Source organism: Heteronotia binoei, chromosome 8, assembly GCF_032191835.1.
Source record: "Heteronotia binoei isolate CCM8104 ecotype False Entrance Well chromosome 8, APGP_CSIRO_Hbin_v1, whole genome shotgun sequence".
Taxonomy (NCBI): domain Eukaryota; kingdom Metazoa; phylum Chordata; class Lepidosauria; order Squamata; family Gekkonidae; genus Heteronotia; species Heteronotia binoei.
In genome coordinates, this window is record NC_083230.1 from 107,990,697 (window position 1) to 108,007,025 (window position 16,329).

Genomic DNA, 16,329 nt, shown 5'->3' on the forward strand with positions numbered 1-16,329 from the left:
TAAGTATTTGTCTATACTCAGGATTTCACCTCCCTCCCTTTTTTTAAAGTAGGCAAGTGATACACTGAAGACTGGGCATATTACGATAGAGGATTTTAGAGGAATTTATCGGGCGATAGCGCATAGATGTGAAATTCATGAACTCTTCAAAACTCACTCTCCAAACCACAAAATTCTGCAACTATCAAATCTTGTTGAATTTCTTAGAAATCAGCAGTTTCAGGAGGATGCTAATGAAACAGTTGCTTCTGATCTCATTGCAAAGTTTGAACCCATTGAAGAAGGTACTCTGGATCGTTAATATAATTTCATAGTCTTCCTGCCATAATGTTACACTTCTGTTCATAAATCATATGTAGTCATTTATATTTACTCAGCACGGTCCTATGCATGTTTATTTGGAAATACACACGTGGACACATGATGTTGCCTTATATTGAGTCAGATTATTGGTCCATCAGAGTTGTTGTCTACAAAGACTCGCAGCAACTCTCACATCCCTTCCTACTTGGTCCTTTCAACTGGAGATGTCGGCAATTGAACCTAGGACCTTCCATCTATGCCAATGTTCAGCTAATGTGCCACCACCCTTCTCTGAACAAATAAATCCTAATAAGTTAAGTGTACTTATTTCCAAGTAAGCATGCATAGGAGTGCAGCATTAAATATCTACTTTGTAATACCAGTTAAGATAAAGGTTGAGATTGAATTTGTTTTTTATAATAATTGAGGTGTGTAAGAAAACTTAAAGTCAATGCATGTGCAAAATAATAAATCTTTGCTAAAAATGTCTCTGGATGTAGGTCAGATCTAATACATAATACTTCTGTTAGTAAGTTGCTCCATATTTTAATGTACTGCAGGTACAGATCATTCTAAAGAGTCATATAGGATTTGCTAAAAGTAAGAAAGTCGAAACTTGGCAGCCAAACCTCAAACCTGTTGCAAGTCAGCTAGCTAAGCTGCTGTAACTGGAGATGTCACTAATCAGACTGAAAAGAATCTCATACAGAAATATGTAGGACTGTATTGATGACTGAGAGCAACCCTGGCAGGGGGACTTTAGATACTTCAATTTGAATTGCCGTGGAATGAATGCAAAAGTATGCACCTTTCTGCATTCAAAACGTATGCTCCTTCACCAAGACAGCCATTCCTATGTGCATATCTATCTGCCTCATATCAGGTCTGCATACTCATTGGTCGTTTTCGCACTTAGCGTTTGCTCCCCTTATTCCACGGCGCAATTATGTCCGGCTCATTTTCCTCGTTTTCGCACATGGACTCATTTGCGGAGTCGCTTTCCATGAAGCCCCGGCTCAAATCGTTTTCCCACAGGCATCGACTTGAGTTCGATGCCCTGTCAATCATTTTTTTTTTTAAGCGCAAGTCTGGTTGCGTAAGGACGTAATAACGTAACATCGAGCAGTCACAGCTGTTCTTTCCCCTTCTTTTCGTGGACAAACCGCATCACGTGTGCTGCTTCTGCTTATGGATTGGCTGCAGCTATAGTATCCTCCACAGCCCTTTATGTATTAACAGAAGCATTCACAGTGGAGAATCCTAGCACTAGATTCCCCCCCCAAAATTCTGAAGTTGCGAAATATTGCAATAACGAAGAGAGAGAAATCGAGGGGTTTGTGTGTGTGTGTGTGTGTGTGTGTGTGTGTGTGGCAGCTTCTTTCCCAGCCTCGCTCCCGGGTGGCGAAGCTGGGATTTCCTCTGCGCTCTTCCCCCTCCCCGGCTGGCGCTTGCAACGGGGACCTGACTGATTCCTGCCGCCAGAGCTCCCCCCCCCCGCCCCATTCTCTCCTTCCCCTTCTGTGGCGCGTGTGAAGAGCGAGCTCGCGTCTATTTTCTAACCGAGCGGAATGTAGCCAGGGAGAAGAATGCAGGACTCCAACTTCCCATTTTATACATGGCGATTTTGTGCAGGTCCAGAAATCCTGGTGGCACAGCTGAGGGAGGCATTGCCTTTTTAAAACACACACACATGAACGCTTTGGCCCGCGCCGGCACTAGATTTCCCCCCCCCCAACAATGTATAATGTAGTTGCAAGATAACGCAACAGCGAAATAACGCAACTAAAGTCAATAATAATAAAAAAAAATTCTAACGAAACCAATTGAAGTGGCAATTGAGGCTATTCCAGGAGGGTTTTTTTTTTTCTATTTGTTAATTTCGAAATATCGCTATTACGCAAGAAATATGAAGTTTAAAAAATGGCCGTGCGGGCACTTTTGGGAAGCGCCGCGAACGGCTGATGATTGGCCAAGGGGGTGGATGGGGTGGGAGGACGGAAAGGGAGAGGGTGACGCCCACAAAGCAGTCGATCCGGCGTGGATGGATTTCCCACAGCAAACTCCGAGGAGTGGATCCGGTGTGGATCCGGAGGTTTTCAAAAACTCCGGAAGCATGTTGAAAAACATACTCCGGCGTGAAACCCCTGAAGCGCTGGAGCAAACCGCAGCGCCGGAGCAACAGGTGCGAAAACCAGGAAAAGATCCGGAGGTAAATGGGGTGCTACGCCGGAGTAAACGCTAGTGCGAAAATGCTCATTGTCTACTTACAGTGGGAATACAAGCACTGGCCTTTCTTGGCTTGTTATCTGAAATCCAGGTGGAAGTGCCAAGCTTTGAATCAGACACCTTAGTCATCTACAGCATGTGCTTTATCATTCAGTTTACCCTGTCATGAAGATGGAACATGACTCAGCAATTGTGTGTTCTGTTATTGAACATTTTTTTTGTCTAGCTGTAATCATAAATGCTATGAGCACAGAATTTCAAGGAAAGCTATTTTTAAGATAGAATCCACTGTGAGAAGATAAATTGCTACTGGTGGGTCAAATCCATGGTGAAATTCAAAAAAGCTGTATCTTTGCCAGAATCAGCTATTGTCTCTTTGGACTGAGCTGTCTTAGAATAACAGTAAGCTAATATTTTGTGTTAAAATGTGTTGTAATTTGCTTTTGTTTTATGGAAATAGATATTTTTGTGTGCAAATAATGTAGTAGAGTGATCCTATCTTGCAAACAATATTTCATCAAAACCTGTATTCCTTTTGCCTCAAAATGTGCTTGGTTTCAATTTCAGACATTAAAGCTTATTATCATTTGTTAATTCACTGAGCAATTATTTTATCTTCAAAACTGTGTGGGGGGAAAACCACTAGACATGATAATTGTAGAGAATGCTTGCTTCTGTGACCTGACATAAATCCCATTCAGACATGAATGACATGCCAGTTAAGTTAATATTCACTGTGCATCACTGGAACTTGGGACATTGTATAGCATATTCCTAGTTGTAATGTGCTTTCAGAATCATAGATCAATATTACATGCAACAATCAACCACATGAGCTGAATAGATTTTGACTGCTGGTTCTTGATTGACATCAGCAGTTATCAGTCCTCAGGTGTCAGTATTACAGTAAGTGGTGACCAGGCTCTTTATAAGGACATAATACATATAAACGTTTTTCAGTTTTATTGTCAGTGCATATATGCATATTGAATACTCATATTGAATACATTTAAATTAATGGTTATGGTGATCCTGAGTGTTAGCACATACAGGAGTTTCCCTGCACTGAAGTGACTGGGGAACCTGGTATGTTTGAGAACAACCATAGCCTATTATGCCCGCACAGCTTACCGCAGAGAATCTGAGCAGTCCAGCCTTTAAGCTTGACTTTGGATTCTGCACCTGCACCATTCTTTTTCTCTGATGTATTTAATCTGCAGCCCAGAAAAAATACACTGGGCTCTGCTCTGCCTTCTTGTTAGGACGGCAGGAGAGGATAGTCCAGCTGGACTTGCTGGGCAAACAAGGAGCTGATGACTCCCCACAGGCACAGCTCGGTGCTGTCTTCTCATGCCACCTGGTTCAAACCAGGTGATGAGAGGGCAGCCCAGTGGGGAGTTATTTTTTTTTACAAGCGGCATGAGATTAACAATGGTCTCATGTCCCTAGACTCATGCAGCTTGATTTTTTTTTTAAAAAAAATGAATATATAAAATGCTATTGCAATATGAAACAGAAATAACACAAGTGAAGGACTGTATGATCAAATGGATTAAGAACTTTGGAGAGAATATCTCTATTAGCCAGTGGGAAAAATTTTGGACAAAAGAAATTATGTTTACTGAATCCAAAAATGATAAGGGAGAACTGGTCTAAAATGTTCTTTAGGTGGCACATCACACCTAAACGAATTGCAAAAGCTAACAAGGATTAGTGCCAGATGTTGCAAATGTAAAAGTACAGATTCAACATTATGTCATATTCGGTGGTCCTGTGACAAAGCCAAAAAAAAAAAAAAGATAAAGATCCATGAAGGGGAGTAGAAGGTTAAGGACCACTCTCTATCCACAGGGTTGGTAACGGTGGCAAGAGTGGCATTTGCATCTCAGTAGAAAACCAAAATATGCCTGGAATTGACTGACTGGAAAAATGAACTGATGATATGACAGTGGCAAAGTTAACATCTTACTTGCATAACATCAGATTCAGAATTTCAAGAAAAATTGGGCTAATTTTTTGAATACATACATCAAAATCAGGGTGGAAAGCTTTGAAGATTAAAATACGAATTAAAAAAAATAAAGTCCAGAAGGAGACAGAATCAAGCAATATATGTCTATAAAGTTTATGTTTACAATGATAATGTCAGAAACGTTAGGAACGAACAAAGAATGCAGACCAGACCAAATCAAATGTATATAACTAATTTGTATGTAACAAAGTAAGATCTTTTTAATGATTTCATAGATAGAAAAATGTGGTTAGTTACAATCTATTATTGTAATATTGATTGATGATTATAAATGATGGTTTTTCTCTTTTATTTATGCTCTTGTCAATCAAATATGATTGTCCATGTAAAAATGAAGCACTATAGTATTTCTGTCTTTTCTTAATGTTTGTATGGTTTATATAACATTTTAAAAATATTTATTTTAAAAAAATTATGGGTGTAGGCGTGGCCTACAAGGGGTGGGGACAGGGGAGGGGGCAAATCTGAGGGAATCTATATGCTTTTGATTTACTTTTGGCTTGAAAGTGAAGCAAGGGAAAACCCAACCCAAAAGCACTCTCAAAACCTGGGGAAACAGCAAACGGAAAGCAAACGGAGTACTGAAGGGAGGAAACGAAATGCAAAATGTAAAAACCTGACGGACATGCACAATGAAAGCAAGGCAAAACGTTCGTACATTATAGGCCCATGTGCTCATGAGAGTGTTCAAGATTCAGGCAATTTACTCGGAAAGGAGCTCCTTACATGGGAATTGCTGCTAAGGAAATGTGCAGCCTGATCCATCAGAGCACAAGTAAGTGTAACTTGCATGACGAGGTTCTGGGGAGAAGTGAGATAGTAAGACTCTATATAAGAAGGTTGCAGGCTTCCCAGGTAGCAGCTGGGCATGCTGTAAGCAGTTAGCAGTGCCATTTTCAGCAGAGTTAATGCCCTTCTAAGCCCATTGACTTCAGTGTGTTCAGAAAGGTGCATCCGTTCAGGATTGCACTAAATCCTGCAGAGATCCTCTTTTACAAGCCCAGCTCTGTGAGCTGCGCACACAGAATGAAATAGATCCCTGTTGTATCAGAGCAACTCTGTTTCTGACTGTGCTTTATGAGTTTCCTCAAGGGATAAAAGAGGCTGCAGGAGATTATAAATGAAAAGGCACCACAGGATGATTTGCAGATTCTCGTCCCCATTTTTACTTCACTCTATCTGTTATAGTAAAAAGTGAGTTATATTGTTAAATCGTAAGTAAAATTAATAAAATGAATAATGCTAGAAGTTGAAGCCTCATTTTGCATTATCGCCAAAGACTAGGCAAAATAAGTTCTTTTGACGAATACTCAGGCTTAAACTTTGGCAATTCTGGATAAGACTATTACTAAGAACTCATCATGCAAATTTTTTTTTTTTTTAAAAAATATAAAACGCAACACAGGCAACAGCAAACATATACTTAAACCTTTGAGAGACAGTGTAATGGTACACTGATAATGTTACTAAGGGTCAAGCTATGAGCAGTATTTTTAATAGAAAATACTCCCCCTAACCTTTTGCAAATGCAACTCACCAGGGCTGCTTTTTCCATGGCGAGAATGGCATGAGGTGGGTGGGAGCTCTCTAATGCTTCCCTCTTCTGCTGTTTTCTTGCTGGGAAACGCTATCCCTGCTGAATAGTTCACAAGAAAGAAATCTTCCAGTTTCACCACCAGTGGTACAAGCAGCTCAGGGCTGACTTTTTCCAGGTAGAAAATGGCAGGGGAGAAGAAGGTTAAGGACCACTCTCTATCCACAGGGTTCTTGTTGAAATAGGGTACCCATCGACTGCATTTGAAAAAAATCTTTTAAAATCAACATGAAATAGTATATAACACGGTTTGATCCAAAGAATGTAGACTGACAGATCATGGTGGGAACTGCTTCAAAGAAAATATAGCGATCCTGCTGAAATTCAAAAGATCTGGACAGGAGACCACCTTGAAAACTTTTATGTTCTTCTGAATTCCAAAGAAGAAAGGCAGGACATGTTTAATGTGGGCTACAGGAGAGGTGAAAATACGGGAGGCATCTCATTAGCACTTCAGAGTCCACCATAATTAAAGATTATTTAGATCAATTGGCTGTAATTCACTCTACCAAGCTGTAGGCTGAGAGCATTGATTCATGCCCACAAACACATTCTTGGTTCTTGCCACAGGCCAAACACCAGATGGTATTGGATCAAGAAAACCAACAGCTTGAAGCTGTAGTCTAAAGCAGGTTTTCTAAAAAGCCAAGCAATGAAATGGCAGATGAAATCCAGTGTTGTTACATCTGAAGTTATAGGACTGGAAGGAAAACATAGCCTATTCAGACTGGGATTCTCTGTCAAACAAGTGTTTCTGGAATCATTGTGGCTAGCTTCCCAGAAACAAAAAATATTAATACTAGTTGTTGCATAAAAATATATCAGAGATGGAATGAAAGAAATCAAGGGATATGACTGAATATTTGCTCCTCTTTCCAGGTGAGAAAAGGCTAAAAGTGCTCAACACCATACAGAGGCAACTGGGAAGAGAGATGATTGAAATACGGGGTGTGCACAGGGCCGGTGTTAGGCTTTCTGGCGCCCTAGGCGAATCACCCACTAGTGGCCCCCCCCCAATTATTAAAAAAAAATAGGGAAATTGAAGAGTGCCAAACTTGAAACTTCTGACATTTTTAATTTACTGATGTTTAATTTTAATTTTTTCAACAAAAAATGTGATGTTATATAAAAATATTGTGAGAATAAGTGTTTGCTGGCCATGTCAGGAAGAAGGGTGGCAGGATAGGATGAGGTGGGAGACCAAGTCGCGCATCGGGGAGAGGGGGGTGGCTTGGCTTTGTTGAGGGCAGCTTGGTGATGGGAGAGGACAAGGTGACAGCGGTCAGGAGCCAGAGTCATGCGTCAGGGAGGGGGCACCCAGTGGTGCCCCCTAGGCCGGGAGGCACCCTAGACAACTGCCTACTTTGCCTAATCCCACGCACCGGCCCTGGGTGTGCATTTTGTGAGAACTTGAAGACTAATGTTGTTCCATGTAACATGGTTCTCTGTAGTCCTCTTAGAAATAATGAGAAAAACTGAAAGGACTCCATCTTGAACCTTGGGGTTCCTAAGATAGCTTGAACTGCTAGGGGGCGGGAATGCATTAAAAATAGCATTGGAGTTATAGTATAGTGGGTTCAAGGCAATGAAGAAGCGAGGTGGTAGTGATCATAGCTCTTTATTAGGTACAGCATAGTATAGGGCTGCACTCTAAGACTGGCTAACTGGGCCCACAGGGCCAACTATATACAACTCGGCTCCTGCGCAAGCACGTTATTGGATCATTCAGACCAGCAGGGGGCCTGTGACTGGAGCAGGGCAGCAGGGATTTGGATCCTGCCGCCCATTGTTCCCAAGTCCCCAAGCTCAGTCCTTATGGCTCCAAGGAGCCCGGCAGGAGCACCCATATAAGTCTTCTCTTTGGTACTCATACACAACAGGCGTACTCTTTCAATGTCCTCAGTTGCTCATTTTGCAGCATGTCTAGGTTGTTTGAATGGATAGATCATTGGTTGGATCATCTCTATTATTTGCCACTACAACGCATGACTTCTCTTTTAGAAGAAAAGCAGTTAACAGTGCAGTCCCAAACAGAGTTACACCTTTCTGTGTCCACTGAAGTCAATGGGCTTAGAAATAAGTCTAGGGTTGTTGATTTCCAAGTGGGGCCTGGAGAACTCCAGAAATTACAACTGATCCCGAGCTGAAGGAGATCAGTCCCCCTGCAGAAAATGGCAGCTTTGGAAAGTGTAACCCTCAAAGGGCAGTTCTGCATATCCCCAAGCACTGTTCCATAATAGTCATTTCTAGAGCCTCTGTGTGTCATGATTAAGATCTGGGAAACCCAAGTTTGAATCCCCACTCATGCCATGAAAACTCATTGGGTGACCTTGTGCCAGTCCTACTCTCTCAGCCTAACCTACCTCACAGGGTTGTTGTGAGGAAAATGGCAGAGAGAGAGAGAATAACGTAAGCTGCTATGCCAATTGGGAGAAAAGCTGGGTACAAGTGAACTACAGAAATAAATAGGTAAATATTGTTAAATGTGGAAGAAAAGATTGGATATATTGGCTGTAATCACACACACTAAATAATGCACTTTCAAACCACTTTAAATGCACTTTACAACTGGATTTTACTGTGTGAACTGGCAAAATCCAGTTAGAAAGTGCATTGAAAGTGGATTGAAAGTGTGTGTGATCACAATCATTATGTCTTAGGATCTTTGGGTGACTCTTCTGGGTTACCTAACCTTAATGCTAGAAGGCTCTTATATCTTCTTGTATCTTCTGATTTAGGGCCTGTAATACAAAGACTTTTAATGCATAAGCTAGCAGTGCATCTTATCCTAGACAAGCGGAACAGAGCCCTGCCTCTCTGTATGGGTTTGGATTGAAAATCTCCTGATGGTTTCCCATCATGGTACTTTAGTATTTCACTAGTGCAACCTTGTGCAGGCACTCAGGAAATCGAGCCCTCCCTATTGCTTTTAGTATGCAGCTGAAAATAACAGAATCATAGAATTATATCGTTGGAAGGGACCCCCAGGGTCATCTAGTCCAACCCCCTGCACAACACAGGAAATTAATCAACACCTCCCCCTAAATTCACAGGATCTTCATTGCTGTCAGATGGCCATCTAGCCTCTGTTAAAAAACCTCCAAGGAAGGAGAGCCCATCACCTCGCAACGAAGCCTGTCCCAATGAGGAACCGCTCTAACAGTCAGGAAGTTCTTCCTAATGTTGAGCCAGAAACTCTTCTGATTTCATTTCAACCTATGCTAGGTTCATATCCCTCTTTGCCCCTCAGTTTTTAAAAGCTTATATGATGGAACCGTGTTGGGCAGGGGTCTTCCTGACACTTAAAACACTAGCTGGGATGAGCCACCACCTCATGCACTTTCTGCTTGGAAGAGGGGTGAAAGGTCATCTTGCTCTGCTTTTAGGAGCCCAACTCTGTGATCACTCCACCATAGAGCAAAGAACTCGCTTTTTATGTAATTAGTCCCACAATCCTGAAGCTCTCACGCAGAGCAGTATTTTCTTCCTCAAAAGACCGTTTCCTGTTCCCAAAGGATTCTCAGTCTAAGAAACAGAGGCCAGGAATCAAAGGAAAGAACAGAATTAAAGATAAAAAATGGCCTTTATGCAGGCATGAAGATGGCTAAAGCACTTCCCAGTTCTGAGAATACCAGGCTCTCTCTGTTTCTTTCCCCTGTTCTTTAATGGCTCCGTGTCCCTCCTGCCCAGCATCCCCAGTCCCAAGTACAAGGATATTAAAGGCAATAAAGGCAAACTTTGTTACAGTTCCTCCACCCACTGTGCTTCTCAGAAAATCACTTGCATGGCTTCATGTGATCCTTGAGATTTGGAGCTTGTCTAAATGTGGAAAATATCTACTCACTCACCTTCCAGCCCAAGTTGACAGTGCACCAGAAAACTTTGTGCTGCAGTGCGACCGCAAGTAAAAACAAGTCAAACAATACCCCCCCCCCCCCCTCGGATGTAAAATCTGAAATCCATGACACTGGTTGATCAGGCCCACACTGAAGGGATCTCATGAGTGCATACAGCAACACCGTATCAACTAGGGTTGCCAATCCCCAGGTGGGGGCAAGGGATCCCCCGGTTTGGAGGCCTTCCCCCCACTTCAGAGTCATCAGAAAGTGGGGGGAGGGAAATGTCTGCTAGATACTCCATTATTCCCCATGGAGGGCTGATTCCCATAGGGTATAATGGATAATTAATCTGTGGGTGTCTGGGGCTCTGGGGGAGCTGTCTTTTGAGGTAGAGGTGCCAAATTTGCAGCATAGCATCCAGTGCCTCTCCTCAAAACACCCTCCAAGTTTCAAAAAGATTGGACCAGAGGGTCCAATTCTGTGAGCCCCAAAAGAAGGTGCCCCTATCCTTCATTATTTCCAGTGGAGGGAAGGCACTTAAAAGGTGTGCAGATCCTTGAAATGTGATGGCCAGAACTACCTTTGTAGTTCAATTATGCTTGTCACAACCTTGCTCCTGGCTCCACTCCCAAAGTCTCCTGGCTCCACCCCCAAACCCCCCAGATATTACTTGAATTGGACCTGGCAACCCTAATGGCAACTCTTTGCTAAGACATAAAAAATCGCTCTGCATAATTTTTAACAGGGAGTCTCTCTCTCTCTCTCTCTCTCTCTCCTCCCCCCTTCTTTTAAGCAAGTCTGGCTCTCTGACCTCTATCCTCATTCCCTCTGTGTTAACAGCCCCCTTCACTCTAATTCCTTTCAGTTTCATTTCTCGAAGGATTTACCACGGATTCCTCTCTGCCACAATGCCTTCTCTTTCCCCTTTTCCCCATTTGTACAATTAGCTGTGCAATCGTCCAGGGTTTTTCTAGAAAAAGCCCAGCAGAAACTCATCTGCATATTAGGCCACACCCCCTAACAGCACCACTGTTTCATACAGGGCTTTTCTGTAGAAAAAGCACAGCAGTAACTCATTTGCATTTTAGGCCATACCCCTTGATGCCAAGCCAGCCGGAACTGCATTCCTGCTCAAAAAAAGCCCTGTGATCATCTGCGCAAATGATTATATATACTCCATACATCTGATGAAGTGGAGCAGATGGTCTCTGAACCTACCAGGGGTGGGGCGATCCTGGATTTGGTCCTAAGTAATGCCCAAGACTTGGTGAGAGATGTAAAAGTGATTGCACCGATTGGGAGCAGTGACCATAACGTTATTGATTTCACCATTTGTATAAATAGAGAGTTGCCCCAAAAAGACTGGCACAACCACGTTTAACTTTAAAAGGGTAAATTCTCTGAGATGAGGAGGCATGTGAAGAGGAAACTGAAAGGAAAGGTAAATACAGTCAAAACCCTTGGGGAAGCTTGGAGGCTATTTAAAACTACAATCCTAGAAGCTCAGATAAAATATATACAGGTTAGGAAAGGCACAAACAGTTATAAGAAAAAGCCTGCATGGTTAACAAACAGAGTAATGGAAGCTGTAAAAGGTAAGAAGGACTCCTTTAAGCTGTGGAAAGCTAGTCCAAATGAGATTAATAAAAGGGAACATAGGATGTGGCAAATCAAATGCAAGACTGTGATCAGGCAGGCAAAAAGGGACTATGAGGAACATATTGCAAAGAACATAAAGACCAACAATAAAAATTTCTTCAAGTATATTAGAAGCAGGAAACCAGCCAGGGAGGCAGTAGGGCCCTTGGATGACCAAGGGGTCAAAGGATTACTGAAGGAGGATAAGGAAATGGCTGAGAAGCTGCATGCATTTTTTGCCTCTGTCTTCACTGTGGAAGATTACACCTATATATACACACTGTGGCTAATAACCACTGATGGACCTCTGCTCCATATTTTTATCTAACCCCCTCTTGAAGCTGGCTATGCTTGTAGCTGGCTACCACCTTCTGTGGCAGTGAATTCCACATGTTAATCACCCTTTTTTGGCCACTGTGTGACACAGAGTGTTGGACTGGATGGGCCATTGGCCTGATCCAACATGGCTTCTCTTATGTTCTTATGTACTTATAAGGCCTCACTTTAAAAAAAAAAGCTTAGAATAAAATAATCTTTAAGGTGCCTCAGGAAAAAAAATCAAGTTGCCACTCTCGAGCTGGTGACTGGAGATCTCCCACTATTACAACTAATTTGCAGGCAATAGAGATCAGTTCCCCTGGAGAAAATGGCTGCTTTGGAGAGTGGACTATATTGTGGTATATCCTGCTAAGGTCCCTCAAACCCTGCCCTTTCCAGGCCTCACCCCCAAATCTCCGAGTATTTCCCAACCGAGAGATGAAACCCCTAACCATACACTACTATGGCAATCCAATGGCTGATTCTCTTCGGCCTCCTTGTTGCCCCTTTACCGTTGGACAGCCAGGCCTCATTTTGGGCAGGAGCTTACAGTAGTGGAGCTCCAGAACCTATAAATTTCATTGTGCTTTTTCTCCCTCCCCCCATTCTGGGCTCCATTGTTCAAACCCCCTGTGAGAATTTTGCTGAAGATTTGACAAACTTTCTAATATTTTCCCCCCCACACACAAAAAAATGGGATAATAACCAAAACATATGAAGCAGACAGATGGAAATCTCCATCATGCCTCTGTAGCCACACATGAGAAAGTCATTTTAAAATTATAATGGGAGTAAGGTTTTATTATGAAAATTATAATTCAAGAAGCCTTTTAAGATAGATGCTGAGCTGATATAATTTAGTATACCTTCTGGTGATGTCAGGGGTGGGTGGCATATGCAAATAAGTTGTGCTAGAAGAAGACTGCAGAAGAAGACTGCAGATTTATACCCCGCCCTTCTCTCTGAATCAGAGCGGCTTACAATCTCCTCCCCTCACAACAGGCACCCTGTGTGGTGGGTGGGGCTGAAAAGGCTCTCACAGCAGCTGCCCTTTCAAGGACAACTCCTGCGATAGCCATGGCTGACCCAAGGCCATTCCAGCAGTTGCAAGTGGAGGAGTGGAGAATCAAACCCGGTTCTCCCAGATAAGAGTCTGCACACTTAACCACTACACCAAACTGCTAGTGAGCTCCGGCACCTCATTTTATATAATATGACCCTTGTGGACAGCCATTCTGGTTATAAAAAAATGAAATGGAACTGAGAAGCAATTTACCTTAAAAGATTTAGGACACCCTTCACAGGGATGTGCTTTACCACTATAGTGGTTTCATGGTAAACTTCCAAAAGAATTAGGTCCACGAAGTTGGAGGAGAGGGGAAGGCAATATTAACTTAAAATCTAGATCATGGAGGTGAAAGAGTCAAGCCCAGCCAGGGTTTCTCTTAAGGTTGCCAAGGCTGGAAAATTCCTGAAGATTTGGAGAGGGCAGGGTTTGGAGAGTGGAGAGATCTCAGCAGGGAGTAATGCAAGACAGTCCACTCTCCAAAACAGCCATTTTCTCCAGGGGAATCTGATCTCCGTTGACTAGAAAATAAGTTGTGATTTTGGGAGATCCCCAGGTCATTCCTAGAGGTTGGCAACCAAAGTTTCACTTGAGCTGGACTTTAGCTCCTCCAGGACCCCTTTTAAGGGTCAGTGTTGAAATGTGCAGCAATAAGAAGAGAGCCAGTTTGGTGTGGAGAGCCAGTTTGGTGTAGTGGTTAAGTGTGCGGACTCTTATCTGGGAGAACCGGGTTTGATTCCCCATTCCCCCACTTGCACCTGCTGGAATGGCCTTGGGTCAGCCATAGCTCTGGCAGAAGTTGTCCTTGAAAGGGCAGCTGCTGTGAGAGCCCTCTCCAGCCCCACCCACCTCACAGGGTGTCTGTTGTGGGGGAGGAAGGTAAAGGAGATTGTAAGCCGCTCTGAGACTCTTCGGAGTGGAGGGCGGGATATAAATCCAATATCTTCTTCATCTTCATCTTCTTCATCTGAGCACATGCAGACTTTATTTTTCTGACCACCAAATAACCACATGGCTGCTTTAGAAGGTGGACTCTCTGACATTATACCCCGCTGAGGTTCTTCCCCTCTCCAAATTCCTCCCTTCCCAGCCTCCAACCCCCCCCCCCAAAAAAAAAAAAAAATCTCCAGGAGTTTCCTAACTCAGAACATGTTGGATCACATGAAATAATCTACCTTCCTTCTTTTCAGATGACCGAATCAGAAGAATTCAAACCCTCCTACGTGGTCATTCATGCATACATTCGCCACACACTCACTGTATTAGAGTGTGGAGTATTTTCAGACTTTTAAAATATTCTGCAAATCACGGTATTGGGGATATAATTTTATTTTATTTTTCTAATGTTCTGGTTTCCAGCAAAAAGGAATAGAGAGATGACATTTGAAGGATTTCTAAGATACATGAGCTCTGAGGATTGTGCGTTATTGAAAAATGAACATCGAACGGTTTACCAGGATATGACCCGTCCGTTAAGTGAATACTTTATTGCATCTTCTCATAACACCTACCTCATATCTGACCAGCTAATAGGGCCAAGTCACCTGTGGGGCTATGCAAGGTATTTGCCTCCATTTTTAATATATATTAATTAAATAAGAGATAGTTAAAATCTTTAGGTAAGCTGGGAAATGGCTTTTCCTATATTTCATTCCATTTACAAAACTTAAAAAAGAAAACTATTTTGAAACATTACATTGGGTTGTCAAGTCCAATACAAGAAATATCTGGGGACTTTGGGGGTGGAGCCAGGACACTCTGGGGGGTGGAGCCAAGGCCAAGGCTGTTTCAAGCACAATTGAACTCCAAAGGAAGTTCTGGCCATCACATTTACAGGAACTGCAATGCCTTTTAAATGCCTTAAATGCCTTCCTTCCATTGGAAATAATGTAGATAGGGGCACCTTCTTTTGGGGCTCCTAGAATTAGACCCCCTGGACCACTCTTTTTGAAACTTGGAGGGTCTTTTGAGGAGAGGTACTGGGTGCTATGCTGAAAGTTTGGTGCCTCTGCCTCAAAACACAGCCCCACCGGAGCCCCAGATACCTGTAGATCAATTCTCCATTATTTTCTATGGGAATGGGTCTTCATAGGGAATAATGGAGCATCCAGAAGACATTCTCCCCTCCCCCTCCCCGCTTTCTGATGACCCTGAAGCGGGAGGAGGGCCTCCAAACCGGGGAATCCCCTGCCCCTACCTGGGGGGCTGTGTTTTGAGGTAGAGACACCAAATTTTTGGCATACCATCTGGTGCCTCTCCTAAATAAATCTCCCAAGTTTAAAAAAGATTGGACCAGGGGGTCCAATTCTATGAACCCCCAAAGAAGGTGCCCCTATCCTTCATTATTCCAGATGTAGGGAAGGTGTTTAAAAGGAGTGTGGTCCCTTTAAATGTGAAGGCCAGAACTCCCTTCAGCGTTCAATTGTGCTTGTCACACCCTTGCTCCTGGCTCCACCCCCAAAGTCTCCAGATATTTCTTGAGTTGGACTTGGCAACCCCAGTAATCCCTGAGTCCATCCTGGAGGCTGGCATCCCTAGTTAGTCATTAGGCTCAACAACTGAAACAGACATAGCAAAAAACTGGGGAAAAGGCCAAAGCAGGCACTGTCAATGAGGGCAACACTTGCTTAATCTGACTGATTCTGCCTCTAAATCAGGGGTGACCAAATTTACTTAATGTAAGAGCCAGGGGGGGGGGGGGGGGTTGGTAGAAAAAAAAGCCCAGCAGAAACTCATTTGCATATTAGGCCATGCCCCCTGACACAAGAGCCATGTAGTATAAACATCAGATGTCTGAGAGCCACAAGACAGGAAGGAAGGAAGGAAGGCAAATAGACGGGGAGGTAGGAGGGAAGGAGAGGTGGAAAGAAAGCAACTTTAACTTTAAATGCATTCTCCAAGCCGCTAGCTGGCTTGGTTTGAAGAAGTGGCTTAAAGAGACAAATGCCTTCTCCAGGCTGACCAACGGGATGGTGGGGCTTCGCGAGCTGCACGATATGTGTGAAAGAGCCACATGTATCTCCCGAGCCACAGTTTGGCCACCCATGTTCCAGACCATACAACTGTAATAAGATGAAGAAGTGGAGAACCATGGATGCCACCCTGAGCTCTTTGGGGGAAAAGCAAAATAAAATAGCATCAAGTAAAGAGGAGGGAAATGCTTTGCTTTTTAAAAGGATTCATGCTTGCTTCAGTCATTAATACCTTCAATAAGAAAACATCACCCCGTTGGTTAGTGTTGGACTTGAGGACTGAGGTTAACATCTGCATTCTGCTGGGTAGCCGTGAGCCATTCGCACTCAGCTTAACTTAT

At 43.1% G+C, this 16,329-nt stretch overlaps 1 protein-coding gene across 1 annotated transcript in view; it reads left to right on the forward strand.

Annotated features, from left to right (window-relative positions):
* LOC132575758 (1-phosphatidylinositol 4,5-bisphosphate phosphodiesterase zeta-1-like) overlaps positions 1-16,329 on the forward strand; it is a 181,763-nt gene that overhangs the window by 92,793 nt on the left and 72,641 nt on the right. Inside the window, exons 7-8 of the mRNA XM_060244448.1 lie at positions 53-284; positions 14,376-14,577. Of these exons, the coding sequence (XP_060100431.1) occupies positions 53-284; positions 14,376-14,577 (434 nt within the window). The remainder of the gene's footprint in view (positions 1-52; positions 285-14,375; positions 14,578-16,329) is intronic.